The following is a 17,949-nucleotide window of genomic DNA, read 5'->3' on the forward strand; positions in this document are numbered from 1 at the left end:
TAGTTATGTGTATTTGCACTGGGGCTGGTGTATATAAAGGACAAAGTGAAACAGGAAACCATCTATTTCCTGTTTTTTTCCCCAAAGGACTCGGGATTCTAAACAGAGTTAATTAAATAGGGTTCAGAGTTGAAAAAGTCATTTGGAATGTCAATTTGTTTCCTGCTTCATATACTTTTTCATTTATTAAAACCCTTTTACTGTTTTTTGATCTGTTTTTACAATGTCAATTATATCTTCTAAAACTTTTTTCTTCCGGTTTTGAAAAGAAATATGTTGTTTTTTATTATTTTTTTTCTTCTGCTGAATAGTGAAGTTTTAAGCCACACAAACAAACACAAACGGACACAAGCAGACACAAAGATATGTGTTCTTAGTGAACTCTCTCACTGTGTGATGGTAGTATTGATTGGGTTTGATATTAAGTGACACATGGCCTTTGGAGTCGCTAAATGCTACTCACTGACTGAAACTACCAATGCTGAATTCCAATCCCCAAGTCGCTTCTCAAGCTTGTTCCTGCAGTGACACTCTCTCCTTTATCTCATTCACCGCCCTTTCTTTCGGTCTTGATTTGCATCTTTCCCCACACTCGGCGAAGAAGCTGCGTCTTTAAAGTGTTGCAAGGATATTTGTACATAAACAGCCAGTGCTGGGCACTTTATTAAACACAAAGACCATGAATCAGAGACAAGCTGATGGTTTTTGGGCTGGCTTTAGAGTTTTAAACTGAATTAATGAACAAAGTTTGTTCAGCCTTGCTTTTTGAAACATATTTTATGGGGGAAAATTTAAACAACTGTAGGCAAATGTCAAGTATCCAGTTTTGGTTTCCTTAACATTAAGAGACTTCTCCACAGACTCATATCCACAGCAAAATTATACAGTTTTTAGATACTTTTTATTCAAACATTTTTCCTACTTAAACAAGCAAAAAAAAAATATATCATGTTGGATTTTAGTGTTAAATTGGTTAATAAACCTCTAGTATGTTGATGATCACTAAAAACTTGCTGAAACTGATTTTAATATGTGTAAAAAAGGATCATAAAAGCAGGGTTCTCTTAAAAAAGACTAAATAAATATGTTGCCATTCTATACCCCATATATCCATACCATACCATAACCCTAATTCAAAGTTTTCTGGCCAACATTCAAAAATCCATGATATTCTGTGTGAGCCTTCCTGTTACCCACTCAAAGTCTTACTCTCACTTGCATGTGTAGAACAGATTTCCATTTTAAATACCCTTTAAACCTAACATCCTTGGTGTTCATTATTTTCAAACATAGTACTGGTACTTCTTTTCTTAATTAGGGCAGCTACAGTGAAGAGTTACCATTGTAACCATGTCTTACCATAACTATGTTTAACATATCGATGATCTATTCTATGAAAAACAACTTCATTGAGTTCCAAATCATCAAACTAAATTGAATGATGAAATATTGTTTACCGAACTGGATATGGTAACTGATTCCTTTGATCTGACACACCATCTTGTGGATATGTTTCAGGAGGGCTATGGTGTAATGGTGCTCAACCCCAACGAAAACTACTTGGAGGTGGAGAAGCCAGCAAAGACGTCCCCCATATCCTCTCCTGCCGAACTCCCAGATGAACCGGCTGAAAAGAGGGAGCGCAAAGATGACAATGAGAGGAAAAAGAAGAGGGAATTTTATGAGAAATATCGCAACCCCCAGAAAGAGACTGAGACTGAACGCATACCTATACGGGTGAGTAGGATTGAGGCATATTTGGGCAGAGAGGGATGGAAGGAACAAGGTTTTGGAGGAGATGAAGAGGGGAGAGCGATGGATGTTTATTAAAATCAGACAGGATGGTGGATGAAGGCAGACGGACTGTTCCAGGGTTGTAGGAAGAAGTAGAAGGGAAGAACATGAGGAAAAAGGGCAGAGGAAGTTGGACAACATTTTGATGACAGAAAAGTGGTAAAACTGCGCGGATGACGACTGAGTCTGCTAAAGAAGCAAGGCAGGGATTTGTTAGCTGACAAGGGATGGAGGGAGGATGGAAAGCAGAGGGAGAAAGAGAGGCTCTTGTGTGGTCAGCCTGTGTGTGAAGAGGTTGGCTGTGCTCCAGTCGCCTCTCAGTGAGCAAGTGTTAACCACATGGCTACCTCCCTCTCTCCCTCTTCCCCTCCCTTTTTTTCCTCCTTCAGATGAAGGGCTGGTCAGTGAAGCTCTGGCCCAACACTCTTGTTGACCACTGGGATTTTTATCTTCAAAACACACAGTCCGCAAACACACTGTAACACTCTTATCAGCTGTACTTAAACCAGGGGAGCACACACACAAGCACACATGTGACTTAAAGCACCTAGCTCAGGCGGTTTACCTTGTGGTCAAACAAAGGAAATTATTCATAAATATAATTTCTTTGTCAAAATAAATGTGATGAACAATGGAAGCGATGTTGCCTCCTTCAAAGACATCCTGTGTTTCATCTGATTCAGTGTTAAAAGTTTATGAAAATAAAGTTCTTTTGAGTAGATATTTAAAAGAATACAGTATGTTCACGTCAGTTCTTATTTAGCCTTTTTTTCCTCAGGAAGAGTGACGTATATTTGCCTTAATTTGCTCCATGGCTGTAGCATCCCAGTAATGAATTAGAATGATAGAAAATGTTTGCAGCGGTTGTTAGTGTGTTTGCGTTTGTGTGAAAGCATCACTCTTTGGTTTTTGACAGGAGTAAGGGTTGCTGTGGGACTAACAGGCGGTGTGTGAGCTGTCACTGCACACTTCTTCTTTCTCACCCCTCAGTCAGTACCTCTATACACACTTTAATAAGGCATAATTAGCTTAAGTGGTGTCTTATTCTGTCACACCTCTTTACATGTTTCTTACGTGAGGAATTTTCTTCACGGTATCTGACATTAGGTTCGTGACAGATGATCATGTCACACATTCCTGGATTTACTGTCCTCTGTAATATTTTCTAGCTTGAGTAAAGCAGTACAGAAATAGAAAATGCAACATTAATCCCTGTTGAATGATTAATGTTTTGGTTTTTATGGTTGATAGAGGATTTGTTTATATTGCTCTTGCAGATCATGGCCTTATATTCTACTTATTTACACCCAAATTCCTCCTTTTTTGTAGTTGCAGAGATGATGTTGAATTTACTATGGTTAAGTCTGTTGCAAATGCTACATGACGTATCAAGAGTGAATTTTATGTAAAATATGGCTCCTTTTAATTTTAAAATGGATCACTCCCATACATTCAACAATGAGCCCATTTTGGCTAAAGATATTTTCACAAACATACATTTCAAGTACCATTTTTAATGCACATTTTTAAAAAGCTGGATTTTCTTTTAATTTCTCAGTACAACAGTTTGTCAAATAGGAGATAAGATTCCTGTCTGGTAAAGATTATGAGACAGTTCTTTAAAGCTTTTTAACACATTTAAACTTAAATTTTGTCAATCATTCATAATGAAAATCACTTTATTAGGAAATAAAGTGATTTAGACAAAAAATGAATAATCACTAGGGTATAACGTCTTGGCAGGAAAATGGCAGCCCCCTAAGATTAAGACCTAAATATCTATTTGTAGTCCTTCCATGTGGTAAGTTTAAATTATATTTGGTTATTTACAGAAGTTACCTATCATCTAGACTTCTTGTTTGTATGTTGCTTAACCCAACTGCTACTCAAGTCTACCAAGATTATACTTTTTTTCCAGGCAGAGTTTAGTCCAAGCAACACCCTTCTCTTCTTAAAAAAAACTATCAGAAGAAGAGGTATTGCCAGGAGGCCCTCTTAAGACACAGAAATGCCCTTTTCCTGATCAACATCAAATTTGTACCAGTTTTAATGGCTGTGCTCAGAACACTAACCATCACTATTTTTGCATTAGTGCAGTTACTACCTTTACTGTATCGTAGACCTGCACATATTTACTTTATACAAAACACTCAGCTATACTATGTCACATCATTATCGCTGTCGCATGCTTAAAAATAAAATTCCCAGCCAGTCTATTCCCCCTTTCGAATCATTTAAAGAAAAGGTAAAAAGTTGTAAATAAACTATAACTGAATGTAAAATCCTGCCCTTAGTAAAAAAAAGGTGGGAATATTTATTTGTGAAGGTGATGAAGTTGAGAATATTTCTTCGCATTAGTGAGTTTAAGCCAGAGAAAGAATAAATGCATTAGAGGGAAACTAAACTTGAAGTAAGTAAAGGGCCCTTTAATTTTATATGTATAATTTCTGCTATCAAGAAGAGCTGTGTCACCCCAAGAAAACATTTTGGGTTTCTTTTTTCTACTTTCATTACCTAAAATAACTTATTATTATAATTTTCAAAATTTATTGGCCACTTTTCTTTGCCTTTGAATGTAGCTTTATGCATGTAGACATAGATTTTGCATCTCACTCTAATATGAAAAGCCGCAATTTACAATATTTACCCTTTATTGCAAAGATGGCCAGGATAAAACCAACTTTTCCCTTCAAAGCTTAAAGGAATAGTACACCCAAAACATGATTAGCCCTCATTTTCTACTCACCCCCATGCTGAACAACATTCTGGAGTACTTTTTTGATATCTCAAATGCATCTGGAGATCTGGGGGGTCTACGGAAACCGCGGCAGACCAAACCAGATGAAAGTGCGCATCCAGCTCGGCAAAGAACTCATGCTCTTCATCAACACTGAAGTCCTCAGACATTTTTCTTTCGTTGTTTCTTTCTTTGCACAGGTAAACAGCTCATTTCTTCTTCTACGCTTGCATTATCGGCAGAGCAGATGCTGAATGCGCACTTTCATCTGGTTTGGTCTGCCGCGGTTTCCGTAGACTCGTGAATGCGCTTTTAGGAAATCCTATACACTACTATCCACTCAGGACACTTGGAATACATTGGACGAGCAGTATGGAGGAATATTGACACGTTTTTTGTGGACTTTTATGGACCTTTTTGCCTCGGGCACCATAGACCTCCATTATTTGAATGTCAGCAGACAGCAAGAAGCCTCCCAGATCTTCAGATGCATTTGAGATATCAAAAAAGTACTCCAGAGTGTTGTTTAGCATGGGGGGTGAGTAGAAAATGAAGGCTAATCATGTTTTGGGTGTACTATTCCTTTAAGCTTTGCTTGTCAAAGGATTAGGGGTTTTGCTAACCAGTGTTTTCAATATCCTTCCTGTTTTGTATCTAAAAAATACTTATCAATACTCTACTTACCAAACCCTTTTAAATACAAACACAATAATTTTATATATCAACCAATCAGGCTTAAACGGATATATTTGCCAGAATATACTTGTGTTCAGATGTTCAGAAGAAGACTTGTGCACAATACCACAAGTGAGCTTGCTTCCTTTTTGTTCTAGCCTCTTGAATTTTGACCTTTGACCCAACAGTGAGAAAGATAATTGTTAGTATGACCTTCTCTTTTCTGTCTACGCCTCCATCTTCCTTGTTTTACTGTTATTTCTGCCTGTGCCCTTGAGGAAGCTGCCACATCCAAATAAGCACATATATGTGAAAACACACACTGTTAAAAGGCTACAAAAGGAATTGATATAAATATATATATCTACAGCCATCCAAATATAAAGAAATAAACAAATAAGACCAAATACCTCAACTTTTCTTTTGCTTAGTTACACCAAAACTTAGGTTCCAAATTCTTATTCTTCCTACTAAGGAACAATGGTGCACTTGCACACAAAAACACACAGCAGCCTACTGATAGAGTTGAGTTGATTAATACGCTTCCTTACACACATTAATAAGCTCTTAACCACTTTTAGGAGTCTTACTTTTTAGCCTGGGGTTCATAGTGTGCAACCTCTCAACCTCATCTAATCGCTCTCCTCTCTTCTTCACCAGATCCCCACTGCACCGGCCCATGTTTAGGGGGATAATAGCAGATGAGGAGAAAGAGGGAGGCTAGGAGGGATAGAAAGTCTGATACGAAGGGATGCTGATGAGGATAGTGAGGAGGAACAGGGTGGGGTGGCGAGAGTGGGAGCACTGTCTTAGCACTTAACTATACAGAAGTTTGGGAGTTCACTTTACTCTGAATTTTAGCAGTAATCCAGTTAGCTATTTTCTGTCAGCCAAGCGGAGGAATGGCAGGAACAAAAGGCACATTCATGGGCTTAAGAAGCTTCCAAAGAGTTCACCCAAGGCTGGCTGGCTGGGATTAGGCCAGCAGGCCCTGGAAAGGAGAGGGAGGAGGGGAGGAGGGTGGGGGAGATGGGCATAAAGTGGACAAAAACAGAGCATTGCCTTGCTTTAACCGCCACTTATTATTTAGCTAATACTTCTCATTGTTTTGCACAATTTAATTTTTTCGTTTACTATTTGACTTTTTACCTAAATGTCCAAAAAGTGACGGGCATTCCTCTGGTCTGGAGGAGCTCGTTACCGCATTCAGGCTATTGAAAAACCTAAAATAGAGTGGTAGTCAAAGGACATTTATTTTTCTGTAATGTAGAACTAGCAAGCCTAAACAGCTTTAATTAAAGGACATTAGATCAGGCACACTGATCTTTGTTTTGCTTGGATTTGGTGAAATCTAAAGAAACTCTAAAAAAGTGAAATTTTTTTCTAAAGGGGGTTAAAAGAATGTAACCAACACACAGTACAGCTAACTGTATTATCTGGACGAATCGCCTCGCTTAACAGTAGCGTCTGGTGCATCGCTGGTCCATCGTCAACGTCAAAAAATTACCCACATGCCACATTTGTAGCATTACATTTAATCAAATCAGCAATTGCAACAAAAGTCTAACAGGACTGTTACACCAAAAATAAAAAATAAACTGACTTTATAGTATTACTCACCAGTCCAGGAGAAGATAAGTTAGCACTGAATCAAACTAGAGGTGCCTGCTCTTGAATTGTTCTCAAACTTGAAAACACAAGGCCAATGGTAATCCTTATTTTGTCCCGTTCCTTATCTGAAACAATTTTGTTAAAGACCATTGTTTATTGTTTGTGGCAATGAGTCTTGATTGTCTTTAGGTGGATATTATGGTCGACTGTGTACACCATTAATGTTAATGCTTGTGTGGCCGTCCTGACTATGTAAACAATTGACTGGAGAACAACACCAGTGGTTTGTGCCATCTTACCTTAGTTTATTTGAAAAGATACCTTTAGTTTTTAATAAAACAATTTTTTAAAGTTCTTTTTATCTTAAGTAATGATATTTTGTTTTGCTCCTTTAATAGATAAACACAGTTGTTTGTTAGTGGCGCAGCAACAGGCCAAGACCATTCCCGGTACATCTCAATGTCTCATAGTTCAGTAATATTTTTAAGTAGTTTTTCATGTTTATTTTTCTCAAATGTTCAAGAACCACATACTTTTCTTTTTTATTGGTACTTCAGTAAGTTCTTAGCAGCTTTTCCTTATTTATTCATTTGTCTTTATGTCAGATACAGGTAATGAATCCGATTTTTGTTAGCTGCTTTTAAAGGACTGCAACTGTAGCTTAACCAGCATGTGTCATTTTTGGATGGTACCTTTTAGGTTTCCTAAAGGTAGCTGTCTCCATTATCCTATTAATCCATTACCTTTAATCCCATCAGTGTTGGTCCATTGAGGTCCTTTTCTAGTCTAGTCATTAAACATGTACAATTTTTGTTCTGTTTTCCTATCATATTTGCTCTTCTACACAATCACAGCAAAGCACACTCATTGACATGAGGAAACATGTACACAGACTCTCATACTGAAGGTTGCATATGATGCAGCATGACCATGTGTCTGTTTGAGATTGGAGTTTTGCGTTTCGTCAGCTGTAACCATTGTCGCAGACCTGTGGCCCACAAGCAGTTACACAGGTAGTTTATTTGACCTTTGACATACAGCATTGCCAAGTAGTTTAGTTCAGCATTTCCAAGGACAGGTAAAAACTTGATTAACCTTTGAATCTGGCCAAAGTTCGGTGACCAGGACTAGATGGCAGCTCACAAGCTTTCTGTATAGAACTGTTTGGCTATATGCCATTTTCTTCCAGTCTTGTTACTGAATATCCAAATATCTTTATACAAGAGATTAGCATGTGTTGTAGCTCATCCATCCAATAATTTGCATTCACACATGATTTTTGCCTCAGATATATAACTTATCTTTGCGAATTGTAGTTTCTAAAGAGTTTAGAGGTTAAGGGGAGTCCTGTGAAAGTTTTAAGGAGAAATTGGTTTAGTAGGTTTTTAGGCTTGTTTGTTAGTATGTGTCTCCTGCAGCACAGAACATCTGTTCATGCACTCATTTGTGTGCAGCTGCGTGTTTGACAAAGGCAGAACCAGCATTGCCGGTCTCAGATCCCTGCTCCCAATCTTCCAGTTAGGTCAACCATCAAACGCTTCCATCCTGCCCTCCCTCGCACCTCCTCACCCACCAAGTTCCCTGCCCTCTCTTTCTCCCACTCTCTCCTCCTCTCTATCCATCTCTTTGCACACAAGCCAGCTGTAAATACAGGCTGGTCCAAATGAAGACATACAGACATACTCACACAGGTACACACATATGCACACAGCCAGAGGGGTCATCCTGGAACAAACACAGCCTTGTCTGCTTGCCCGCTCTCCTTTGCCTTATGTCAATTAATGACTCGCAGTAATTTCACCTGACAATCGGGGCGGCAGCGAGAGGCTAGCTGAGATGTCACGGCGATGACCTCGCTGGCCTGCAGACACTCTTTTCTAATAAAGAATCTCACAAACCCACAGCAACTTCCTTTGTACTTTGTTAATGAGTTATTGATTTGAAACAATGCCCTGGCAAATATTGTCAGAGCAGAGTGACCCTACCAAGGTCATGCTATTTTATTGTATACAGTTTGCACACGCTTATCTGCACGTGGGATTGCATACACACTATAGTTTTTCTTCTCTCTCTCTATCCTTTTTTTCTCCATGGCACTTACTCACCCTCCTCACGCTGTATATTCCATCATTGCAAAGTCAAATACCACACCCTGTAATACATTTCTTCCTCTCTCTCTCTCTCTCTCTCTCTCTCTCTCTCTCTCTCTCTCTCTCTCTCTCACACACACACAAACATACGACACACACACACACACCTATTTTCCTACTTCTAGTTAGGCTTGCACACATTTTCACCTAATTCTCCCTCTTCTCTGTCTCTTTCTCACATCATTATATTCCCAATCCTCCATAGGTGCTATACCTGCTAATTACACACAATGCCACAGTCATTATTTTCCCATCTCTGCTGCTAATTTGCTCCATACCTTCCTTCCCCCTGCTCAAGCGGACCCATCAGCTTCCAGATAGCTTTTTGCTCATCTAAGCTGTCTGTCTGCTTATAAAGAGAGGAAAGAATGAAACAAATACAAAAAAGAGAGAAAAAAAAGAGAGTGCAAAGGAATGGCAAAACACTACATGTCCCAGGCATTGATTGGAATGATATTGTAAACAGGTGTCCTACAGGACCACTTTTTAATTGCACACAAAGAGACAAGCATGCCATTGTCCACAAACAAACAGAAACTAACTTGTCTTAATAAGCTATTAGCTAAAACCAAACATGTAATTAGCTGCATAGTTTATTTAATATCTAATCATTAGGCCAAATTAAAACAATCTTGTTCTGTGCTGAGCTCGACATAAGTTGTAATGGCTAGGGATGTTAGGGTGTGGGCTAAAGACATTAGGAGAATGAGAAATTGACAGATTCAGTAAGTTGCGAAATAGTTTTTGACCAAAGCATTTTATTTCATTGGAATTTTTTTTTAAAGAAGTGAAAATCTGAAAGGCTTTTTCTGCTGCCCTGTGAATGCCTCAGAGGCTTGTTAGACAACATAAGTGAACAATCAAAAACATAAAGACAATGACACCTGAGGAGTCATAGATAGGACTGTGGAGAAATGTAAAGAGTTATATTATAGTACTATATTCCTTAATTTGAAAATCTCAAATAGAACAGTTTAATTATATTTTTTGAAAATAGTATAGAGTATAACTATATAGTATAACTAAACTGCAGACTCATAAAGACATGATGATTGTCCTAAGCTGACGGGTTGGGTAAATTACACATCGTTTGCAGCACCTTTAGATGAGCTGCAGAAATTTAAACCTCAGGTGAGAGAATTGTTTTGTTGGACGACTATTTAATATGCAATTCACAAATTTGGCTTTTCTGTAACAGAAACAAGAAGAATGCCATAAGAAGTCCCTTTTGCAGCAAAGCCTGTGAGGAACACGGCAAACATGCAGAAGATTGCGACCAGCTCCAATAAGAACATCTACAGGTGCTGGTCATAAAATTAGAATATCATGAAAAAGTAGATTGATTTCAGTAATTCCATTTAAAAAGTGAAACTTGTATATTATATTCATACATTACATACAAACTCATATATTTCAGATGTTTATTTTGTTTAATTTTGATGATTACAAATGACAACAAATGAAAATCTCAAATTCATCATATCAGAAAATTAGAATATTGTGAAAAGGTTCAAAATTGATGGCCCCTGGTGCCACACTCTAATCAGCTAATTAACTCAAACCACCTGCAAAAGCCTTTAAATGGTCTTTCAGTCTAGTTCTATAGGCTACACAATCATGGGGAAGACTGCTGACTTGACAGTTGTCCAAAAGACGACCATCGACACCTTGCACAAGGAGGGCAAGACACAAAAGGTCATCGCTAAAGAGGCTGGCTGTTCACAGAGCTCAGTGTCCAAGCACATTAATAGAGAGGCGAAGGGAAGGAAAAGATGTGGTCGAAAAAAGTGTACAAGCAAGAGAGATAACCGCACCCTGGAGAGGATTGTGAAACAAAACCCCTTCAAAAATGTGGGGGAGATTCACAAAGAGTGGACTGCAGCTGGAGTGAGTGCTTCAAGAACCACCACACACAGACGTATGAAAGACATGGGTTTCTGCTGTCGCATTCCTTGTGTCAAGCCACTCTTGAACCACAGACAGCGTCAGAAGCGTCTAAAGAGAAACAGGACTGGACTGCTGGTGAGTGGTCCAAAGTCATGTTCTCTGACGAAAGTAAATTTTGCATTTCCTTTGGAAATCAAGGTCCCAGAGTCTGGAGGAAAAGAAGAGAGGCACTTCATCCACGTTGCTTGAAGTCCAGTGTAAAGTTTCCACAGTCAGTGATGGTTTGGGGTGCCATGTCATCTGCTGGTGTTGGTCCATTGTGTTTTCTGAGGTCCAGGGTCAACGCAGCCACATACCAGGAAGTTTTAGAGCACTTCATGCTTCCTGCAGCTGACCAACTTTTTGGAGATGCAGATTTCATTTTCCAACAGGACTTGGCACCTGCACACAGTGCCAAAGCTACCAGTACCTGGTTGAAGGACCATGGTATCCCTGTTCTTAATTGGCCAGCAAACTCTCCTGACCTTAACCCCATAGAAAATCTATGGGGTATTGTGAAGAAGAAGATGCAATACACCAGACCCAACAATTCAGAAGAGCTAAAAGCCACTATTAGAGCAACCTGGGCTATCATAACACCTGAGCAGTGCCACAGACTGATCGACTCCATGCCACGCCGCATTGCTGCAGTAATACAGGCCAAAGGAGGCCCAACTAAATACTGAGTGCTGTACATGCTCATACTTTTCATGTTCATACTTTTCAGTTGGCCAACATTTCTATAAATCCTTTGTTTTTATTGGTCTTCAGTAATATTCTAATTTTCTGATATGATGAATTTGAGATTTTCATTTGTTGTCATTTGTAATCATCAAAATTAAACAAAATAAACATCTGAAATATATGAGTTTGTATGTAATGTATGAATATAATATACAAGTTTCACTTTTTAAATGGAATTACTGAAATCAATCTACTTTTTCATGATATTCTAATTTTATGACCAGCACCTGTATACTTTTGGCAAAACTAAAACAATTTGGTTAAAAAAGACACACATATATCATTCTTAAGACGCCAACCAAGATATAGGGAAGGAAGGAATATATAAGTTGGAAGAAGCCAACTCAGGAATAAACGCATTTAAACTGCACCCACATGAGTTATTCTATCAAAATGAGCCAAAGTATATGAGTAACTAGTCTATAACAGAGAATATTTCAGAATAGCCAAATAATGGCCATTACCAAAATGTACTCAGTAGTCTATTGCCAGAATTGAAAACAGATTTTTACAAATGTCTGCCTTAGGTCCAGTCTAGTTTAGATTATTTTACCATTATACTTACAACAAATGTCTTCTCTTGAACATGTCTCAACAACGGACGGCCGATTACGGGGAGTCGTAAACATATCAAACCCTCCTACTGAGCATCCATGCAGCGGCAATGAAGATGTCCTTTTATCAATGAGAATCCTCCAGCAAAACCTTGCTCAGTGTTGGCAGCTATTTGCAGCTGGAGACTGGGGGTTTAAAAAGAGAGCATACATAGAGAAAACACAAAAGTACTGCTATAGGCATACTGGGAGAGTAATTGCAAAAGAACCTCAGTTTATATTCTACATTTAAGAGAGAAACACAGCTAAACCCGTAAACCCCCATCCAGCTGTAAAGTTTAAACACCTCAAAGGCTTACCAGCAACATTTTTTTCATTTTTCTTTTAATTAATCTGTATCCACTTTGTTCTGACTATACATCACACCAATTACTGATTTAAAAAAAACATTAAAGTTTGTGGTTGTAACTTGAAAAAGTGCAATCATAGTTTGATTTATAGTGCCTTGCCAAAGAGTTTATTTGAAGGAAGAATCCGTCACAAGCAGAGTGTCTGAAAGCTTCTTATTTCCCTCCTTCCATAAGAGATTAATTCATCTGGAATAATATTGCTATGTCATATTTGGATACCTTTGAACTCAACATCAGATGTTTCTCTGATCTGCACCTTGAAATAATTAGTGGGAATTCTTTTTTTCCGGGATTGGAACTGGACCTTCGCTAGCAAAAGAGTCCAGACCCAATAAAGTTGTTAAGGTATCCCGTGACACTGTTCTGGCACTTTTGGCGCTTCCTAAAAGGTTTTTAACGAAGTTCAAAAGAAGAGAGTGGCTCTTAGTCTCAAGATGTTTTCCAGTTCATTTTCCCCATCGTTTTCTGTGGTTTAGGTGTGGAAGGAGGGCCAGAAAGCGGAGCAGGGAGCTCTAAACTGGTTGTTTGTCAGTGTGTGCTGATGTTGTTGGATTCATTGTTTCCTGCATAGGTCAGGCTTTGAATTTGTGTTGGCGTTGGTCCTATTATTCTGGCTGCTGCGCAACCCATCTCCATCGCTCTGTTCTCCCTGGTTCTCATCATAGTGAATAAACACAGGACAGGAATTAAACCAGGGAGAATTTCAGAAAACAAGAGCATGTGTAATAAATTTATTTTCCATATGTTTGTAGTTTTTTTGTGTCCCTTAGCTAAAAGAATTTAGAGGGGAGTGTCTATGAAACTGGAAAAAAGAACCAAAACTACGGTTTTAGAGAAATACCGTATATGAAGTTTTTAAAAATTATTAACTTAATTGGTGTATTCTATATTTATGGCCTATTCCAGCATGTTTGACAGCTTCATCAGGATTTGTTTTTTTGTTTTTTTTTCCTTTTGCTTTGCATTCCTTTAGGGGAAACTACAGCTCTCTTTGCTCAACTCTAAGCATGCACAAACATTATCCTCCCCTCAATGCCCCTTGACAGTCATGGTTTTAAGAAAGGGGGCAACAGGTGCACATTTTGGATGCTTCTCTGACAGCCTGGCAGGTGCGCAAAACAGACCCAAAAGCAGCATGGACTGTGTGGCAAAACTCTGGGAAAAAACATCAAAAACTCTGATACCTTATGTGAGAGTTGATGACAGGAAGTTGGTCTCGCAGGGCAGCATCCTCCACTTTAGCAAATTAACCTGCTAGTCAGTCAAGGTGGTTTTGTTGTTCAGTTTAATGAAAAAGGGTCAGGTTGGCATCAATGGCTCCCTTTGTCAAGTTGATGACATAGATATGTGGTTTTTTTTTTTATCATTATCACTTTTTACCTATAGTACCTTACAAAGTACTTGAACCTTTCTACCTTTCTGTAATTCTACAGAACCAAAATGCTATGGATTTCATTGGGATCTGGTAGCACAACATAGTGAAAATCAGAAAACTTTTAAATGGATAGTAGTAGGTGACTGTGGCTTATATGGAAGAGTGTTTTTTATTAGAAAGTTGTGGGCTTAGTAGCTGTATCCCCTCTTGCATGTCAACGTGGTCCTTGGAAAGGCACATATCTCCAAGTTTCTCTGCCAATCCGTGAATCAGTATATGATGGGTTAGTGAGTGTGGCTGATTGGGTGCTTTGAGTTGCCAGCATGATTGGAAAAAGCTGTATATATTCAGTCCATTTACCATTATATCTTGCTCGCTTTCATTTAAAGGAGTGAATCTTTTTCTTTAGATTTGTCAGCATTGTCTTTTTACACTAATATTTGTACCTTTCGAAAGAAACCAAGATCACCGATATTGGTTGGGAAACATCTGTGAACAGTAGCTTTAAATTTAATTAAAAACTGTTTGATTGTAGTTCTAGCTATGTGTTTAGGCTCATTGTCATGCTGTGAACCCCAGTGTCACGGCTGGCTAACCTCCAGCATTTCCTCATCAGTTTTCATCACTTTCTTGGTTTGTGCAGAGGGATAATCGCAGCAGCAAATTTTTTTTCTCTCATGAAAATGTGTTTTGGGTTTTGTTTTTTTTTATAATTTGTTTTTTACAGTGGTCTGGAGGATTTCCACATTGGCCAAAAACTTTCAGTTTGATCTCATATGAGTGGTTATCTGTCCTCTATAGAGCTCATGGCAAACTACTAATTGTTCCTCTTGGTTTGCTTGTACAGATTGTCAGCCATCCGAGTCACGGCAATCACAAACAGGTTCAAATTGAATAAAACCAGACCTTTCTGGAAATATTTGGACACCTATCCAGAGTATTTGAACAAATCCAAAAGTATTTGTCATTACTGCTGGCTCTCACTATAGCACTCTTAGTTTGATAACAGATGTGTTTTTAAGCACATGGAGGCCCATACTTGGTGCACTCCAAGTTTAATGCCAATCTACGACCCATGCCTCTTTCTCCTGGGCAATTAGAGACTACCATTAGGTGAGACTTGTTTTCAGCTATCTGCATCACCATGATACTCCTTATGTAATTTCTATGGGTAAAGTTTTAAGACAGGGTTCAATATCATTGGAAGCTAAAACTTTAATCTACACCCTCTTATTGTTACTGGATTTTTATTTTTTGACAAAGATGGCGTCCTTTACCCCTCTTTCAAACTATCTTTCATCTCTCTCCAGGACCTGAATATTATTAAGTGTGTCCTTTACTCTCGAGGTGCAAGTGTACTGCTGAATGTTGCCCTGTGCTGTACTATTTGTTCATGTAGATGTTATTTGGTTTCTCTGTTTTAGGACTCTTGAGCACACCAGACCTTATACGTGCCTCTCAGCTTTGGTTTAGGTATTTTTTCTTTGGGATGAAGCAGTTTTTGTCCAACAGTGATGTTCATTTTGTACTAATATTAAGTGTTTTCAGTGAATCCCTCTAAATTTTAAAAAATAAATGAATAAATAAATAAATCTGGTCTGCTTCGTCCTGTGTTAGACCTAATGTTTTTTTCTTGCTAGCTTTGTTGTATTACTAGACAAGTCCCAAGTTTAAGTAACCGGGGGCTTTGAATTATTTCCTGATATGCTTATATATTTTTTTTAGGTTTCTCCACTGGAACAGAGGAGAATCCGATCCACCCCAGAACTTAGAGTCCTGATAACCAGCATTTTATCTTCCAGTGGCTGATGTGAATTAAAATGCAGACTTTAATCTGTGTGTAGGTTTGCGGTAAACCTCTGTATTGAAACCTCCATGGTTCGTGGTGTGCTCAGCAAAGTCCTTTCTGGAAAAGCTGTTTTTTTTCTGGACTTCCATCAAAAACATGTTATTTTTAGCATTCCCTCTTGTTAACTTGATGTTTCTTTTCACTGAGTTAATGTGTTTAGTGAACCTGTTAAACCATTTGATTTGGATCTGAGTGTAACTAAAATAGTCAGTTTGGGCTGTTGCAGAGTTCTCTGCTCTTCACTTCTTCCAAATAAATATCGGCCACAACGCGTAAAACTGGGGAGCCCATTGCATACCCATTGTTCTGACAGTAAAAGTTTTCTTGCTTGAAATATGTGGATGACAGAAGTCAAACAGTTCACAAAGCTGGTTTGATGTTAAACTGGGTCGTACGGATTCTTTATGCCACTATTTAAAGAGGGCCAGATCTGGGAAGCATACAACACATGGTTGTCGTTGTCGACTTATTCTCTCACCAAAGCTATGAATCTCTACAGCCTCACTCCAGAGACAGTAAGGGTCTCTTGGGTGCTTCTCTATATATGTTCTCTGTACTCAGACTGTAAGCTTAGAACAGCTGTGTCTGGGTAGGTCCGGAGCTGAGTCATCGTCTATCTGTTTTTAGAAGGCAGAAGTTCCCAATAAATGAAGATTGGGATTTCATTATGACCTAAGCCTACTTTAAGCTTATTCTCAACCATATTTGCTTTTGTTTTCTTTTTTACTGATTTTCCCTGAGACCTCAGAGCCCTTTGTGAAATAGCCAGAATTGTATTCCATACTATGAATCTCATTAGCCTGCATTTTGTCATTAGCTGCTATTTTGAATGTATTTGTGAAGTATAGGTGGCTTACACTGACTCCTAAAGGAGCTATAAGCTGTCATAAAGATCTTAGGCCTCGCCTGTAAAGGCTGAGTAGAGATGAGGACAGAGGAAGACAAAGAGGTGAGTTTAAAAACATGTGGTATCTATGGCAAAACGAAGAGTATAAACGATAGGGAGAAAGTAAGGATGGGGAGGTGCACTAATGAAATAAGCCTCATAGATGAAGGGTGACGAGGTGAAGGAGAGGAGGGAGACTTGAAAGCACTTTGATGTCACAGCCTTTCAGACAGACAACTCTGCTCCAGCCATCCACTGTGGACACAATCAAAACCCTTACACACACACCCGCACACAAGCGCGTGCTAAAACAAACGCGCCGCTACGACGGCGGAAGGGCAGAACTTCGCGAAGTTGCCCACTCTTGCATCACGCTCTGTGAACTAAGGTTGCCGCTGATACTACAACCCCCACATGCTAATATGGCGCAAACACAAACAGTCTGACAGGTTAATTTACTTCTAGACAAACACCACAGCCAAAAAATACACATCAGCACATCATCAAATGCAACAAGCTTACTCAGACTTGTACGTACAGATGCAGGCAAACAAAACACTTCATCTATTCAAAGGATGGCTTCCTTTCCTCTAAAACTTCTGTTTAAACCACATTGTGTTGTACGGTTTTGTGTGTGTGTTCTACACTTTCTCCTCAATTACCACCTTTTGGAAAGTGAAAGTTAAAGTAATTATCTTTCTGTTATAATGCACTATCTTATTAAAATGCAATCACATTCATGGAAGCTAACAGGATAGTCTCTGAAGAGACATCCTTTGTCCTTTACCTTATATTGCTAATTATTTGTTTTGAGTCACATTGAACAGTTTGACACTCAATTAACAGACGAGGCTCCATTCTCCATAGGCTGTATGTTTGTTTATTTTCAGATATATTTTTTACATGCATAGGTATGCTAATTAGTAGGAATGCGGGTGCTTGTCAGTGCGGTGGGGTCTGTGTGTGTATGGGCGGTGGAGGGGGGGTAGCCTCTCTGTGGCATGGTGTGGAGTTGCTTTGGAAGATACAGGTGTTTGCAGTCAGCGACGCTCCATGTGGAGAGCAGCCTCTTGTGGGTTTGCGTTGTTGATTTCTATTGTGAACCAGACAGTTTGATAGGAAATCAAAGCCCAGAATCAATGTCTCAAGTTCATTAACGGTTGCCCTTTTCTGGCCCATACTTTTACTATTGTTCACTGCAGCCTCGGATAAGCACTTACATCTCAGGTTAATTAAAC

At 38.8% G+C, this 17,949-nt stretch overlaps 1 protein-coding gene across 1 annotated transcript in view; it reads left to right on the forward strand.

Annotated features, from left to right (window-relative positions):
- fam172a (family with sequence similarity 172 member A) overlaps positions 1-17,949 on the forward strand; it is a 202,268-nt gene that overhangs the window by 88,867 nt on the left and 95,452 nt on the right. The window contains exon 7 of the mRNA XM_038269803.1: positions 1,519-1,737. Coding sequence (XP_038125731.1) covers positions 1,519-1,737 — 219 coding nt within the window. The remainder of the gene's footprint in view (positions 1-1,518; positions 1,738-17,949) is intronic.

This window comes from Cyprinodon tularosa, unplaced genomic scaffold, assembly GCF_016077235.1.
Source record: "Cyprinodon tularosa strain WSP-4 unplaced genomic scaffold, ASM1607723v1 ctg74, whole genome shotgun sequence".
NCBI lineage: Eukaryota > Metazoa > Chordata > Actinopteri > Cyprinodontiformes > Cyprinodontidae > Cyprinodon > Cyprinodon tularosa.